This window comes from Symphodus melops (genome assembly GCF_947650265.1).
Source record: "Symphodus melops genome assembly, chromosome: 20".
In the NCBI taxonomy this organism is placed as follows: domain Eukaryota; kingdom Metazoa; phylum Chordata; class Actinopteri; order Labriformes; family Labridae; genus Symphodus; species Symphodus melops.
In genome coordinates, this window is record NC_136710.1 from 2330958 (window position 1) to 2346140 (window position 15183).

Sequence of the window (15183 nt, forward strand, 5' to 3'; positions counted from 1 at the left end):
AAAAAAGAAAAAAAAAAGCGGATGTTGTTTTTTTAGGATAAGGAACAAAAACTACAACAACACGTTATATAAAGAGCGGTTCATCACGTGCATGTTTTACACTTCCAGAGAAATCATTCCTACTCACAACTATTAACCCACTGTGTTTTTATCTGACCCGATATAGTATGTTGTTTTGTATCGCTCGTTTTTGTTATCGCACGAGGTTAAAATGACAGAGAATGTCCCGCTCCGGTAGAAACTCCAAGCACCGCCCGTCGGTGTCAGCCCGGTGTAGAGAATCGAACTACCTACGTACCTTCTGCGTGTAAGTGCGTCGGCGACACTCCCTCACAGCGTCCTCAGGCTGGACGAGAGGAAACTGGTCAGAGTCAAGGGACTGTCAGACACAGCGAGCACTACACATGAGCTTCCGGTTTATCCTTCAAAATAAGATAGAAAATCTATTTATCTATCTTAAAAACTCATTTACACAATTTGTTATGTTAAATGTTATGTTAACATTAATATTATATTCTTTTTAAAAACATTTGAGAAAACCCAATATGTGAGTTGCTTAAACTCTCAAATACAGAAAGAGGCAGGAATGGCTGGTAGCAAAAAAAAAAAAAAAGGAAAAAAAAGAGATGCTGCTGTGAGATGGAAAACAACATAAACAAAGTGGACGTTTTGTTTATCTTTTGTTTATTTAAAAGGTTGTATAACCTTTTTAAAATAACCTTTAAAAAAAAGCCTTGGGGGATGGGTGGTTGAGTAAGGTTCTTGATTTAGGTGGGTGTATGTGAGTAGTGCTGAAAATACATATAATAACAACTTTATTTATACAGCAACTTTAAACACATTTTAATATTCTTATTTATGTCTATTGTACATATACCCCTTTAAACACACCGTTTATTATTATTCATATATTTATTATTCATATAGCACCTTTAAAAACACAGGTTTACAAATTGTTTTGTTATACAGCAGAAGCATGAAAAAAGAACAGCGCAAAAGAACTAAAAAAACTGATGAGCAAAAAAACTACAACATAAAAAAAAAACAAGCTGGCAGTAAAACAACTAGTTTATCAATGAATTTATCAATGACAGTAGGAAACCACCCAAAGGGGGGCCCATCTGAGACTCCACCACTCGCCACCACTTCGATGTGATCTGGAAGTAGTAAGAAGCCAAAATGTTTCTCCTTGTAGTCTTGTACATATTAGTCTTTCATGACCCGTTTTTATGTTTAGTTAATTGTTTTTATTTAAGGCTTCCGTCTGTTCAAAGAGAGCACAGTCTACCGAAGTTAAACACCATGTGTGTTAAATACACAGGGACAAATACATCTGGCCAATAAAGCTGATTCTGATTGTTTTTGTCGGTTCGGTGACTTATTTTGAAAATCCACGGCGGATGTAGTATACGTCACTGTGTGTGACTTCACATGATTGTAACAGACAGGAGCAGAAGGCTCTCTCTCTCTCCCCGGAAACTCTGCAGCCTCATCGGCTCTGATTATTTCAACATCGGGGTTCGGGTCCAACATGGCGGCTTACGGATGGAAATACTGATGACAGTCCGAAAGATCGCCTCGATTTGTACGATGGTAAGGAGCCGGTATCGGGTCTTTTTAAAATCCGGCTGCTGGTCTGGACGCTAAGCTAAGCTAGCTGCTGTGTTAGCCTGTTTGCTAATAATAATAGTCGAGGCTTTTCCACAAAGTTATACAACCTTAGTCCTCTTTAAACCAGCGACTCCAGCTTCACGTATAAAAACACCCTGAACTGGGACTACATTACCCACACACCACATTTATATTAGCTTTCTTCTTCGGTGGTTTGTTTATCAGGGTTGACCAACGGGAGAAACTCGCTAGCTTAGCATGCTAGCAACGAATTCCTTCTGTTGGTTCAAACTTGTAACTTTACTTTGATTTCCCTTAAAAAAAACTACTTTTTAATTTAATTAACATTAAATAAATGAGTGAGTGATTAAATATGTAGACTCTTTAGAGGTTGTTAACACTTAACTCTGTTAGTCTGTGAATACTGTGACAGCTCAAACTGTGTTCACATTTAAAATCATGAAGTTAAATATAATTCAGGAATAAAAGTGTCAGTAATGTTTGAGTCCTCAAAATAATGACAGCAGTCATTTACATTAAGGTGACACAGCAAGCAGCACTGAAAGTCGAGGTGTAACCTTTCACTGTGGCTCGTGATGCGTTCACGGTTTACGATGCGTTCACGGTTTACGATGCGATCACGGTTTACGACTCGATAAATGAGACAGTTTTTTTTATTTCTCTGAACGAGGTGTGGAGTCCGTTAAAACGCTGCGTCACGTTGGTCGTGTTATTCGTGTAGTTCTCCGTTTTCTTGGAAGATTTTCTCAGTTTTTTTTATCTCGTCTGTTTTCTTCTCGACTCCTTTAATTTTCTGTCTTTAAGACAAAATGTTTCCACGTTGTTTGATTTGTTCTGACGCTGTGATGCTTCAGTGTTGTGAAAACGTCGGAGGTCAGGGTCTTGGAGCATTTTGCACAAAGACGAATCTTGCTAGCTGGCAGTTTTTAGCGTCCCGCTGAAGGACGGCGTTCTGTTTGTCAGCTCATTACAGAAAGGTCACCATCTTAAAAATAGTATATTTAATATCTGCATTTATAGAATCAATGCACCAAATGTTTTTATATCTAAATCTATCTGTTGAAAACAGAAGGAAGAAAGATATCGGCTGATAAATCGCTCTCACGTCGATCAGGCCGTATTTAAAAGGTCACACACCGTTACTCCTGTCACGTGAGCGTGGCAGCAGAGCGGCGTCCCCGAGGCCGACAGGAGAGCTCACAGCTTGAAGATTAACTTCTGAGTGTAACTTATCCCGACTCTCTCGGCCTCGGAGTGATCTGAAAGCAGTAAGCTCTCCTCACGCCGCTCGCCCTGCGTTTAAAGAGCACACGGCAGCAGGTCCGTGTGACCCGTTTGAAACCCGTTTTAAGCGTGAAGGCCGGCAGCTGGCTCCCGTGGAAACCCACCAGCGTGGACCGATCGAATAGAAATCAGCTGTTTGTTCTTTTACAGCTTGGACGTTCTTTTTCAACCAATCAACACACTGTAGTGTTTGTAGCTCCGCCCTTTTGGGGAACACTTGGCTCCCCGACAGGAAAAAGAATAAAGTAGGACGGTCTGGGTCGGTTATTTTGGTACCACTCCCAACCTTTGACAGTAAATGGGTACAGTTTGGACCCAGATTGGTCCGCTTGGTGGAACCGGGTCTACACACACAGCGGTCCATTATCTCAAACTGTTTCTCCAAAGCGCTGGCTGAAACCTCCCTGAGGTCACGACTGTGTGTGTGTTCCCAGCTCATATTGTGTTTTGTATTTTCCCAGAATCCTCTGTGTTTGTCTTCCTGGCTTGTTTGTGTGCACTGGGCTTTATTTACACCCGGCGCCTGTGTGGAGGCTTTGTTGGTAGGTAAATAACCTCAGCGTGGCGTTCGCTGCTCGCTCCGTGTTGACTTTCCACGAGCTGCGGTGCGGTGATGAGTGACTGCGCGGAGTCGTCCGGGCCTGAAGGAAAAAAAAGCAGCGTCATGGTTGTTATCGAATCATCCTTCATCCGTCTGCTCAAACACAGAAACTCAGCTCATCACATCCTGGAAAGGAAACAGACGACTTCAAGTTTCACAGCAGATACAAGAAAAGAATCAGAAGAACGTTTAATATATGAATATTGTAAATTAGAATCTATTTAATGTCAGATATGAGAGCAGTTATCAGCTCCAGAAAGTTCCTGTTGGCAGAAACGCACAAGTCAAAGTTAATTGGCGTCCTGAATCAAGGCGTTTTGTTGCGTTCTATTTTGTCCCTTTGAGCTTTCGTAGCGTCTTGAACAGCTACGTCGCTCTTAAAGGAAGGTCCTCGTTTTGTTTCAGAAAGACGGCGTTGTGAGAAAAGCGCTCTGTCTTCAAACAGTACAGAATTTCAAAATAAAAGCTCAACAAAAACTATTCTTTAATGCAAAATGCAAATCGAAAAGTCAAACATGCGATTAAATAAAAATAAATAAATTAAAAATGTGACTGACTATTGAAATTCTGCTATTTAATTTAATTTTTTTATCTGCTTTTTAATATTTTTTAAATCTTTTTTTAACATCTTTTGAATGTTTTTCTTCTTAAGGGCGCCAATGCCTCTGCCTTGGAAAAGGAGATTGGACCGGAACAGTTTCCCGTTAATGAGCACTACTTCGGACTGGTCAACGTGAGTAAAAGTGAAGCACACGATCAGATAGAGTGTCTGAATCTGTTTCTCATCTGTGTGTGTGTGTGTGTGTGTGTGTGTGTGTGTGTGTGTGTGTGTGTGTGTCCTCTTGCAGTTTGGAAACACCTGCTACTGTAACTCAGTGCTGCAGGCTCTGTACTTCTGTCGACCGTTCAGGGAGAAGGTGCTGGCGTACAAGGTGAGCTGTCCTCGCTTTTCACTTCACCTCTCGAGCTTTAAAGAACGAGCCGAAGAAAACACATCGGTACTCCAACACGTCCAGAAACAAATCAGACGCTCGTAGGTTCTGTTTGTATTCAGCCACTCGCCCCGAGGGGAATTCTCCGGATGAAATCCTGCCGCTTTCTCACATCGGATTTAATGCAGAAAAAAAGGAGGAAAATGCGAAATCAATATCAAATATTTGTGTTGCAGTCAGAGGCAGCAGACGCGCTTCAGTTATGGCGTCCAAAGATCAGCCGGCACGTTTGTCGATATCACTTTGTCAGATTAGATGAGACGAGGTCACGACGCGTCTCGTCAGGCTGGACTTTGACTTTATGAACTTGTGGGTCTTTTTTTTTTTCCCAAGGTGCAGCCGCGTCGTAAGGAGTCCCTCCTCACCTGCCTGTCCGACCTGTTCAACAGCATCGCCACGCAGAAGAAGAAAGTCGGCGTCATCCCGCCCAAGAAGTTCATCTCGCGCCTGAGGAAAGAGAACGGTGGGTGACGACCAGTTTCCGCTTCCACATGCAGCTGTCTCATCATCTGACTTCCTGCGGCGGCCATGTTCTTGTTTTTTTTTTTTTTTTTTTTGAATTCAGGAATAAGATCCGCTCAGAATAAAAATGTTCCTTCATGAGTCATTTGTGAGATTCGTGTCCCCCCCCCCCCCCCCGTTGAGCTTCACAGACGAGAGAAAAGCAGGAATGAGGAGAAGAGATGAGCTGAAATAGGCTCCTCCCCCTTCACATGCTGATGCTGTTTACTGAATCTCTTCTGTCTTTATTCACGTTTGAGTGTTTCTGTGTCCTCGTCCCCCACAGAGCTGTTTGACAACTACATGCAGCAGGACGCCCACGAGTTCCTCAACTACCTCCTGAACACCATCGCCGACCTGCTGCAGGAGGAGAAGAGCCAGGAGAGACAGCAGAATGGGAAGCTGGTGCAGAACGGTGGAGGAGGAGGAGGAGGAGGAGGCAGCGGGAGCGAGGGAGGAGGAGACGGAGACGGAGGAAAGGAGACCCAGCAGACGTGGGTCCACGAGATCTTCCAGGGAACTCTGACCAACGAGACGCGCTGCCTCAACTGTGAAGCTGTGAGTCCCCGCCCCCTTTCCCCCCCCCCCCCTCCAAAATAATAATTAAAAAAAAACTCGTCGAAGCTTTAAAAGAAAAACTGAACGATGAGAATCCACGTGACCTTGAGGGTCTTTCTGCTTTTTGGTTGCAGGTGAGCAGTAAAGACGAGGACTTCCTGGACCTGTCGGTGGACGTGGAGCAGAACACGTCCATCACGCACTGTCTCAGGTAACGCTGTGATGTCATCGCCGACCTGAAATTAACACGATAGCAAAGCAGTGGACATAGATTGACGTCGGCTACAGAGGATAATAACACAGGAAACATGGGTTGTCTTACACTGGAGGGAACAAGGGGAGTTTAAGAAACTGAAACATAACAGAAATATAATTATGACTTTATGTCTTTATTTATATCAACCATCCGCACATGCAAGATGGGAAATATTTAGAATAGCCAATTGACCTAATGAGCATGCATTCGGTCTGTGGGAGGAAACCAGAGCACCTGGAGAAAACACCCATATGAACACTGGGAACATTTAAAGTCGATTTAAAGGGACGTCAATTTACCGTAAATTCCGGACTATTGAGCGCACCTGGATTACAGTAATACATTTCACGGGAAAAAGTCCATCCATTCACTTCCTCAGTCTCTTTTTCGTTGTCGCTGTCAGTGTCAACTTTACGTGCAGCAGCTCTGTTAGCTTCTCTGACAGCCGGGTCGATCGCCTCTAACTTGGAAGCTGCATCATATGCATTTCTCCGTGTGTTTGCCATGATGACTGATAATGACTGATATTAAGATCCGACGTGAAATGTTTTTGCGGCAGAAGATCATTGTCCCGCAACAAAAATCCAGAAATGAGCCGCATCCTTGTATAAAAGCTGCAGTGTTCAAAACGTGACAAAAAAGTAGTGGGCTTATAGTCCAGAATTTACGGTAAATTGTATCTTTTTGAAAGAGGCGCTTTTAAGTGGGTTGCTGGTCAAATTTATTTAGAGGATTCCTGTGTTTTCTACTCGTATTGTCTTTTTTTTTTTAAACATTTCGGGGGGCTCAGAATTATTATGAGAATTGATAAGTTGAGAGAGAAGGTTGTTATGATTCTCAGTGTGAAACTTTGGTCCGCCTCTTCTTCATAGCTGACATCACCTTCGTAAGTGATGCTGCTGACGTCGCTATCGCTGTGGCTATCGCTGTGGCTTTCACAGTCACTGTCCATGAATTCGTCCCACCACCTGCTGACATTGTCCTCGTCCTTTTTTGGTTTTTTGGTCACCGGAAGATTTGGAACATCGTCGTCTTCATCTCGTTTTCGCTTCTTTGAAACTTCTGAAAGTTGGTCCGCCTCTTCTTCTTCCTGGGAAATGTCGTCTTCATAGCTGACATCGCTATCACTGTGGCTATCACAGTCACTGTCTATGAATTCGTCCCACCACCTGTAACTGCTAGAAGTGCTGACACTATCCTCGTCAGAAGAAACACTTTGATAACTTTGACGGATCATGTTTAAACCATCCAGGGCGCGTGCACCCACTGGTGTCTGGTGTGTTCCTGGGAGGGTTGCATCTCCGCCTTTGATCTTTGGAACTCCTGTGAATGAGTGACTGACGTGAGAGAGAGAGAGTCACTGGTATCAGATTGATCAAGTCATGTGTTTCTGATGTCATCGAGTTCTGAAAACATGATCTCACTGGTGATGTCATGTGTTTCTGATGTCACCGAGTTCTGAAAACATGATCTCACTGGTGATGTCATGTGTTTCTGATGTCATCGAGTTCTGAAAACATGATCTCACTGGTGATGTCATGTGTTTCTGATGTCATCGAGTTCTGAAAACATGACCTCACTGGTGATGTCATGTGTTTCTGATGTCATCGAGTTCTGAAAACATGATCTCACTGGTGATGTCATGGAACAACGGAACTGTTAAAATAAAAAAAAAATTAAAAAAACTTTATTGACATGAAAGACCTACTACGGTCAGTAAAATTGTTTTTTGGGGTTATAAGAGTTCAATCAGACTGCTGCTCCAGTTCTTTATTTGTTATCTGGCGAGCAGCTGGCTGGTACAACTGGAGCCAAGCACGTCAGCCTCGGAGGGGGGGCGTGGAGCACTTGTGTTCCAGCATGTTAATTTGGCTCACCAGATTTTACTTGTTAATCTTTACTTGTGACATCTAAATCCAAAATTCATCAGTCTTAATTAAAAGACTTGTTAAAGGTGACGATGCTTGGACGAAAGGATTTATTTGGTGGTTTGAAATATAGACATTTGAGGGGACGGGTTTTTTACTTTTTAAATGTTACTTACGCGCGTGTGTGTGTGTGTCTGTGTGTTCACAGGGGCTTCAGCAACACAGAGACGTTATGCAGCGAATACAAATACTACTGTGAGCAGTGTCGCAGCAAACAGGAAGCCCAGAAGAGGTGAGTGACATCATCGGCGGGGTTGACCACGCGCTGGCTGGCTGGCTGGCGTGCAGCCGAGTGCACCGAGCTGCATTTTCTATGCAGACGTGTAAGGTTTCTGTTTGCTCCATTAGAAGGTAACCCCCCCCACCCCCCCAAAAACCACATCAGACTGTCGTTACTATAGCAACCAGTCAGGGCCTTCCTGCCTCAATCTGTTACCGTGTTTTGCACGGCAGCCTGAAAGAAAAAAAAAAACCAACAACAACAACAAACGGACTTTGTTGTTTAACCTCGAAGACTTTCATCACTTTTTATCAGATCCAGAATCTGATCCGGCAGAATCTTTAGAAAAGTAACTCTGCCGTCAGCAAATCGACCAATCAGTGCTCACCTTCATCTCGAGACACTTTAAGAACAGAGCAAAGTCAAAGACCCGACCTGAGAAGGATAGACACAAACTGGTAGAAGGGACTGACGAGCAAGGTGCATTCTGGGTAGTGTGACGTTCTAAACACGGTGCGAAAAGAGTCAAGTGTCTGTTTCCATGACGATCAAACCCCGAGAGGACGCCAGACCTCTTCATTCTCTCTCTCTGTGTGTGTGTGTGTGACGCAGGATGCGAGTGAAGAAGCTCCCGATGATCCTCGCCCTCCACCTCAAGCGCTTCAAGTACATGGACCAGCTGCACCGCTACACCAAACTGTCCTATCGCGTCGTCTTCCCCCTGGAGCTCCGCCTCTTCAACACGTCCGGGGACGCCACCAACCCCGACCGCATGTACGACCTGGTGGCCGTGGTCGTACACTGTGGCAGGTAGGCTCTTCCTCTTCACTCCTTCATTTTATGGTGTTTTAATATCGTGGACATTTTTTTACTGACCGGCGGCGTCTGCCGTCTGTGCTCCGCAGCGGTCCGAACCGTGGACACTACATCACCATCGTCAAGAGTCACGGCTTCTGGCTGCTGTTCGACGACGACATCGTAGAGGTGAGAAACAGACTTTTTTTTTTTTCACAAAGGAGAAGGAGGAAGGAGAATCATCGTCTCTCCCGCTCCGTCCTCGTTATCATCGTTCATCATCCACCTGCTTTAATTGAGACATTATTCATCCCGCTTTGGTAATTTCAAACCCCGTGTCAGTCTGATTAGGAAGACCTGGACGGCAGCACATCGTGTTCAGAAAATTAAAAAAAAACATCACAGACCGCCGCCGCGTCTGTTCTTCTCTTTTAATCTGATCAAACGGCGGCGTGAAAGTCAAGCGTGACGCAAATCCAGGCTCCGACGAATCTGCAGCTCCTCGTGTTATTCTGCAGCGTCTGCCGCGAAAAAAACATCTGTTTCCCCCTCCGTGACGTGCTGACAGGGGAGAACACGGCGGCCCACACACACACACACACACACGCACAACGTCTAACAGCTTCCAGCTCACGCCGCCATCATCACTGACAGAATCACCAGGTGTAGCGTGACCAAAAGCATGATGTAGCTGAAAGGCCGGCAGCCCAGCAGACTGCTGGAGACGACGTTCCCCAAATTCAAATCGTTTATCTTTCCTCAAATCTTCAAGAAGGGTTGTAGACGTGCTTGCTGTGCAAATACAGAGAGAAAATAAAAACCCCGTCTTCGTCACAGTCATCGCAGACGTGATGTTTAAAACTGATCCCGTCTCCGTCCGTGTGTTTTTCCACTACGATGGGAACGAGGCCCACTTCAACATCTGGTCCAAAGCAGAGAAACCGGTCTGTTAGGTTCTGCTGAGTTTGCAGAGCACAAACACAAACTTTCTTTTTTTTTTTTTTTTTTAAATGGTTTGTGGAGATTAACTCTCTCTGTCCGACCATTTCTCTGCTCTGAATTCAAACTTTCAATCTCTTGGATCTGTTTTCAAAACAGATTTTTCTTTTTTTGGCCTTTTCCAGCGGCATCCCAAAATATCCCTCCCCCCAAAAATAATGTTTAAGAGGCGCCATGCCCGCCCTTTTCTATTTCAAGTCTTAATGCTAAGCTAAGCTAGGCTGCGGTGAAGGCTCGCACAAACTCTGTTGACGAAAAAAGAAAACGTTAAAAAGTTAGTTTTGATCAAACTGTTAAAAAAAACGACTTTGTTGAAAATGAATGTTTCTAAACTCAAACCTTCTTTCTTTATTTTTTTGTAGAAAATTGACGCCCAGGCGATCGAGGAGTTCTACGGTCTGACGTCAGACATTTCCAAGAACTCTGAGTCAGGTTACATCCTGTTTTACCAGTCCAGAGACTGAACCAGCCTCGGGTAAATCCCCAACAGACTGTTACTCAACAGAGGGGGAGGAGCTTACGGCTGCCACCGGCTCCGCCCAGTACGCTCACATAAGTATCCAGGCTTTATTCCTCGTCGGCGGAGCTTTGCACGGGAGCGCCACACCGGATCTTGAGACGCGTGCAGGTCGTGTGCCAGCCTCCTGGATTACGACTGATGAACCCCTCTGAGCCCCCCACTGCAAAAAAAAACAAAACAAAAAAAAAGCACCTTAGGAAAAAAAAAAAAAAAAACAAGATGGCTGATTCTCTAACACTCGCTTTGCACCGGGGGCGTCAGCTGGGAGTTACGCCAATCCAAGAGGCTGACATCGCTGCACGCACGGCGCTCCGTTCAGGAGGTCAAAGCGATTTTTTTGGGATTGTTGAGATGATGCAGAGTAACCAATCAACTGTTTCTGAAGAGACTCTCGCTTCTGATTGTAACCCTTCTCTTCAAGGTAACCAGCTGCCTCACCGTCTTCTTTAGCATTTATTTTTTTGTGTGTGTGCACATTTTACCACGCTACTTTAGCTTCTACGCCACTGGTACCATTCGTTTACTCAAAAAAAAAAAGAAAACCCATTCCAGCGGCTAAGAAAAAAAGAAAATTACCTCATAGCCTCGTTAGACATCCGACCCGCTACGACAAAACTCTGACGGAACATCGACTGGTTAAGGAGCTAAAACGTAAACGAGCGGCGCGGCGCGGTGATGTTAGCTTGCAGTGTTTTGAGCATGAAGTCAATGAAGGTGCTAATAACAAAAAGTGTTAAAGGCAGAACGGGAAACCAGCCACGAGAGATCTGAAAGAACGTCATTTTGGGATTTTTACTAAATAGGAAAAAAAAAAGCGTTTTAATATTATTGCCCCAATTATATTAGACGAAGCAAATATTGGAGGGAAATTATCTAAAAGTTTGTTTCTTCCAAAACTACCATTTTTAAGATTCTCCACGAAGGCATGCACTGTTTTATAATATGCATATATCTTCTACATGTTGGGGATCAATGTGTTAAAGCAGAGCGTGATAACTTGGAAATATTACAGATGGTAATTTGGGGTTTTAAAAGAAACAAAATGGTGAAAACCAAACGATTAGTTGCAAATGAAAGGAACAAAAAAAAAAGTTGCTTTAAATTTGGGGGGTGAAGACAGCTGAAGACAGAACGGCAATAATCCGGATTCTAGTTTAAACATCTATCATGAGAAATTGAGTGAAAGCAGCTGGTTTTATTTTGAAAGTCAGCGAAGTGCCATTGCCGGTTTTTTGTTTTTGATGCCTCTTGACGAGTGAACGCGTAAAAAAAAGAAAAAAGAGCGGCCAGGTGTTTCAACATCAAAGCAAGCTAACTCTTTTTTATTTTATTTTTATTTTTAATTATTATTTTATAAACGGCTTTCTCGTGGGGGTGTTGTTAAAACATTTTTGACTTGATGCATATTTGTACCATTTTTAAAAAGGGACATATGAAGACGATCTGACATCCAAACGGTCACACTACTTTCATGTTGAATGTCTGCTTAATTTCTGGACACACACACACACACACACACACACACACACACACACACTCTTTTGCTGCAGCTGGTTCCCCACCAAACACCAATCGCACGCTGGCAAATTTTGACTCGAGAGGCTCAAGTGTTGTTTCTTTCTCGTGCAGCTGCAGCTCTGGCAGGAAACGCCGACCTTTTTCCATAACACGTTTTTCACTCCAGACTCTTAAACTCGAAGCTCTCAATAATACTGAAGGACGCTAACGGTCTGCTTACGTTGAGATGTGGCTCATTTAATGCAGTAAGATAACTCCCTTTGAAATGTTCTTCCATTGGTGTTATATTTTAACACTCCTGATTTGAAACAAATCCGAAAGAATTTTTTTTAAAGCCTGTACTCGTTCTTGGAAAACGTTCGCCTACTGACCGTCACCAACTTCCTTTTCTCACCTCCTTTGTTTTCTTTCAAACGCACAAAAAAACCAAATGTAGGAGTGTTTTTTTTTTTTTTTTGTTAAATCGTGTTTTTTTTTTTTTTTTTGTTCAACAATGTTTTACACTGCCAAGTTTTTACCACAGGGTAACAATCACGCTAACCTGTGACTTTTAGCTGCAGCAGATAGAAAGGAAACTTTCTCTCTGTCGTGTTGAAGTGTTGTTTGTATTTCTCGGTAACTGAGCGTCCCAGGCAGAGCGTCGGGTATTATCTGAATGTTTAAGTGTGCACAGTTAAATTCAAATAGGGCTGCTGCTTGACCTGTAAAACACCATCTAGAGTCCGACACGTCTTGGTCATCTGAAGTTTCTCTCTCTCTCTGTCTGCTGAGACAAAAGAAGCACTTTTAACAACAGGAAATGGTATTTTCTTTTGAGTCCCAGAAGCTAAGCTAAGATCAGGGAAACACTTAGCTCTGATGGAGTTTAGATATTTCTGAGTTTGCTGACATTTTCTTCACATATAGAGACTTTGATTTGTTCCTCTGGAAGTCAATTTAAATTTGAAAACGTCTGAAAGTGGATTTGATCGAATTTTTCGAGTTACGAATTTCATGGGACTTCGCACAATCCAGCGGTAACCAAACAGGAAGTAAAACACCATAGATTAACACAGTACAAAACTTCAAAATAAGTGATAAATTAAAACTAATTGGGTGAAAATGGGTATTAACAAAACAGATCCATGTGACAGGTACTGTTAATGTAATATTAGCAAACAAAGACGTATCCATACTCGTAGTATTTCATTTTTCAGAAAGATTCTTAGCTTAAGCTTTAAAATGGCGTGAAAGACTGCAGCGAAGGGAGCAACTTCAGACGACGTGTCTCAAACGCTTCCCTTCATTCACTCGGTCGAGGTTTCAATGTCAACACTATTTCCATTTTCTGCCTGTGCTGCTCATAAAACTGAATTAATCTCAATGAAAGGAAGGTTTTATTTGTTCGATCATCTCTGACGGTGAGATTTGTAGTTTGTATTTTTTTGGGGTTTCAAATGAGTTGAAATGTAAAGAAATGTTCCATTTGCTGATAGTTTAAATGAACAAAAACAAGCACAAAAGCGCACATAGGTTGGTCGAGAAAGGACGCAGATCCAGCCTAGAGTTGTTGGGTGTGAGTCTTTTCTTTTTGATTCAGTTTCATGAAAAAAAAATTGGTTTTGAAAGACTGATGAGTCATCAACTAAACTGCCTAAAACCTCTGAATGGACAAAGTGTTGGAAGAGTATGTTTAAAGGCTCTTTTTATTTAAATATAATTAATATTATAATAAATGTTTTATGTTATCTTTTTCTTATATTTTGATATATGTCACTAATTTTACTAGTCTACCATTGTTGTGTAGGCAGCTTTGAAGAGTATGTCGTTAAAATTTGGGAGTATTTGACGAGCGATGAGGAGGTGTACATAAATACAGATGTTATTATTGGAAATTAAATATTTGCTTGCTTGAAATAATCAGACATAGATCTAAAAATGTTAGTGGATGTTATATCTGAAAAGAAGTATTCCTGTTGTAAATCAATTCGACTGGGGCTTTAAAAAGTAACAAGCCCCGCCCCCATCGGGTATCCCAACAGTTTAAATTAGCTCACCTGTAATCTCACAGCTAAATCCGTAATACACCCAAAAACCATCCGATGGAAAATATATTACATTCAAAGTTGAAAGAAGTGCTGTGCAGAAAATAACTGACCAAAAAACTGACGTACGCCACTGTGTTAAAAGGAAAAATCCACTCTGAATGTCACGAACGTTAAAAATTTTAAGAAGCTACAATATGGTGTCGTCTGCAAAGAGTGACAGCTTTTTTCTCTAAAGTTTAGGATTAAGTTGCGTATATCAACCGTAAATCACAGAATAAACCCACAATGGATCTTTCTTTGATTAAATAATGTTTTCAGTTTAAATTTTTACAGTTTGCAATAACATTAAATTCCTTAAGTACCGTAAGATCTTCGCACATTTCAGCGTTAACTTATTAGATGACAAAAAACATCGGACATCTGCAGGTGGGTTTTTCCTTTTCCCGCCCCCAAACAGTTATGAGTTATATCGTCTGTCCTCTCAAATGTCCCTTAAAGGCCTCAGTAGTCCACATCACTCTGCGATTTTTCAAGGTCACAAAGAATGTAATTGTGTGATGGGTGAAAAGTGACTGAATGTGTCAAAAACACTCCCGTATGTTGCAGCTGGTGTACGGAGTGGCAGCAGCCTTGCAGACGCAAACGACAAAACGGACTTTGTGACGTTCAATTGAATCTTTTAGAAAGTACAGTTCATGATATTAAAGTCACTGATTCTTTTCTAGTTCTGCTCTTAGGTTATTACTCTACACGCTCCGAGGCTTCTCAGTACTTGCTTGTACCATCTCGAGAGTGAAGAGTTCAATCTTGTCCTCCGAGTTGTTGTCTGGATGTTTGTGGAGGCTGCTGCCGCTGCACACTGTGGTCTGAAGTTCACTCTGAATACATGTAGATGCAGTGAAGTTTGGGAATGAAGGCTGGTGTCTAAACTGTTTGAAATAAAACACAAACTGGTTTTGAAGATGATAAAATCTAGACTCTTGTCTGAGTTTCTTTTTTATTTATTTTTTCTCCCTCCTGTAATGTTTTCAAAAGAACTTCTTTTATCAGCCAATCCAGAGTCAAACCCTCCAAAGATCCTCTCAGCCTTCTGTCTGCTCCACTTTTCAGAAAATGTGTGCAAAAACAGGCCGTGGAGATGTTCCCCCCTCATGACATCACAAAGGGCAGTAGCCCCTCCCCCAGGTGGGTGACACTCCCACAGCTAGGTGTTTGTTCTGCCCTCTGAGTCTGCCTTCTCACCGTAAACAATAGGACATGGAGCCAGAAAGCAGCGAGTACACCCGAGCCCTTCCAGAGAGGGGGCGTGGTCAGACACAGCTCATTTACATATTTAAAGCTACAGACACAGA

At 42.7% G+C, this 15183-nt stretch overlaps 1 protein-coding gene across 2 annotated transcripts; it reads left to right on the forward strand.

Annotated features, from left to right (window-relative positions):
• Positions 1-1349: 1349 nt before the first annotated feature.
• On the forward strand, positions 1350-14802 carry usp12b (ubiquitin specific peptidase 12b). Of its 2 annotated transcripts, none has more exons than XM_079371995.1 (10): positions 1350-1593; positions 4170-4250; positions 4366-4449; positions 4849-4972; positions 5297-5568; positions 5703-5779; positions 7901-7984; positions 8585-8782; positions 8878-8956; positions 10129-14802. In XM_079371995.1, the coding sequence occupies exons 1-10, from the start codon at positions 1432-1434 to the stop codon at positions 10228-10230; spliced, it is 1263 nt and encodes a 420-aa protein (XP_079228121.1). In that variant the 5' UTR covers positions 1350-1431; the 3' UTR covers positions 10231-14802. The 2 variants fall into 2 exon arrangements, with proteins under 2 accessions (XP_079228121.1, XP_079228120.1); XM_079371994.1 differs by having other exon boundaries at positions 1352-1593; positions 4843-4972.
• The last annotated feature ends 381 nt before the right edge of the window (positions 14803-15183 follow it).

Excerpts from the sequence above, each read along its gene's own strand:
- usp12b (XM_079371994.1), top strand. The coding sequence starts at position 1,432 with ATGATTGTAACAGACAGGAGCAGAAGGCTCTCTCTCTCTCCCCGGAAA. Across the intron at positions 5,780-7,900 it reads TCCATCACGCACTGTCTCAG|GGGCTTCAGCAACACAGAGA; the intron begins GTAACGCTGTGA and ends GTGTGTTCACAG. Across the intron at positions 8,957-10,128 it reads TCGACGACGACATCGTAGAG|AAAATTGACGCCCAGGCGAT; the intron begins GTGAGAAACAGA and ends ATTTTTTTGTAG.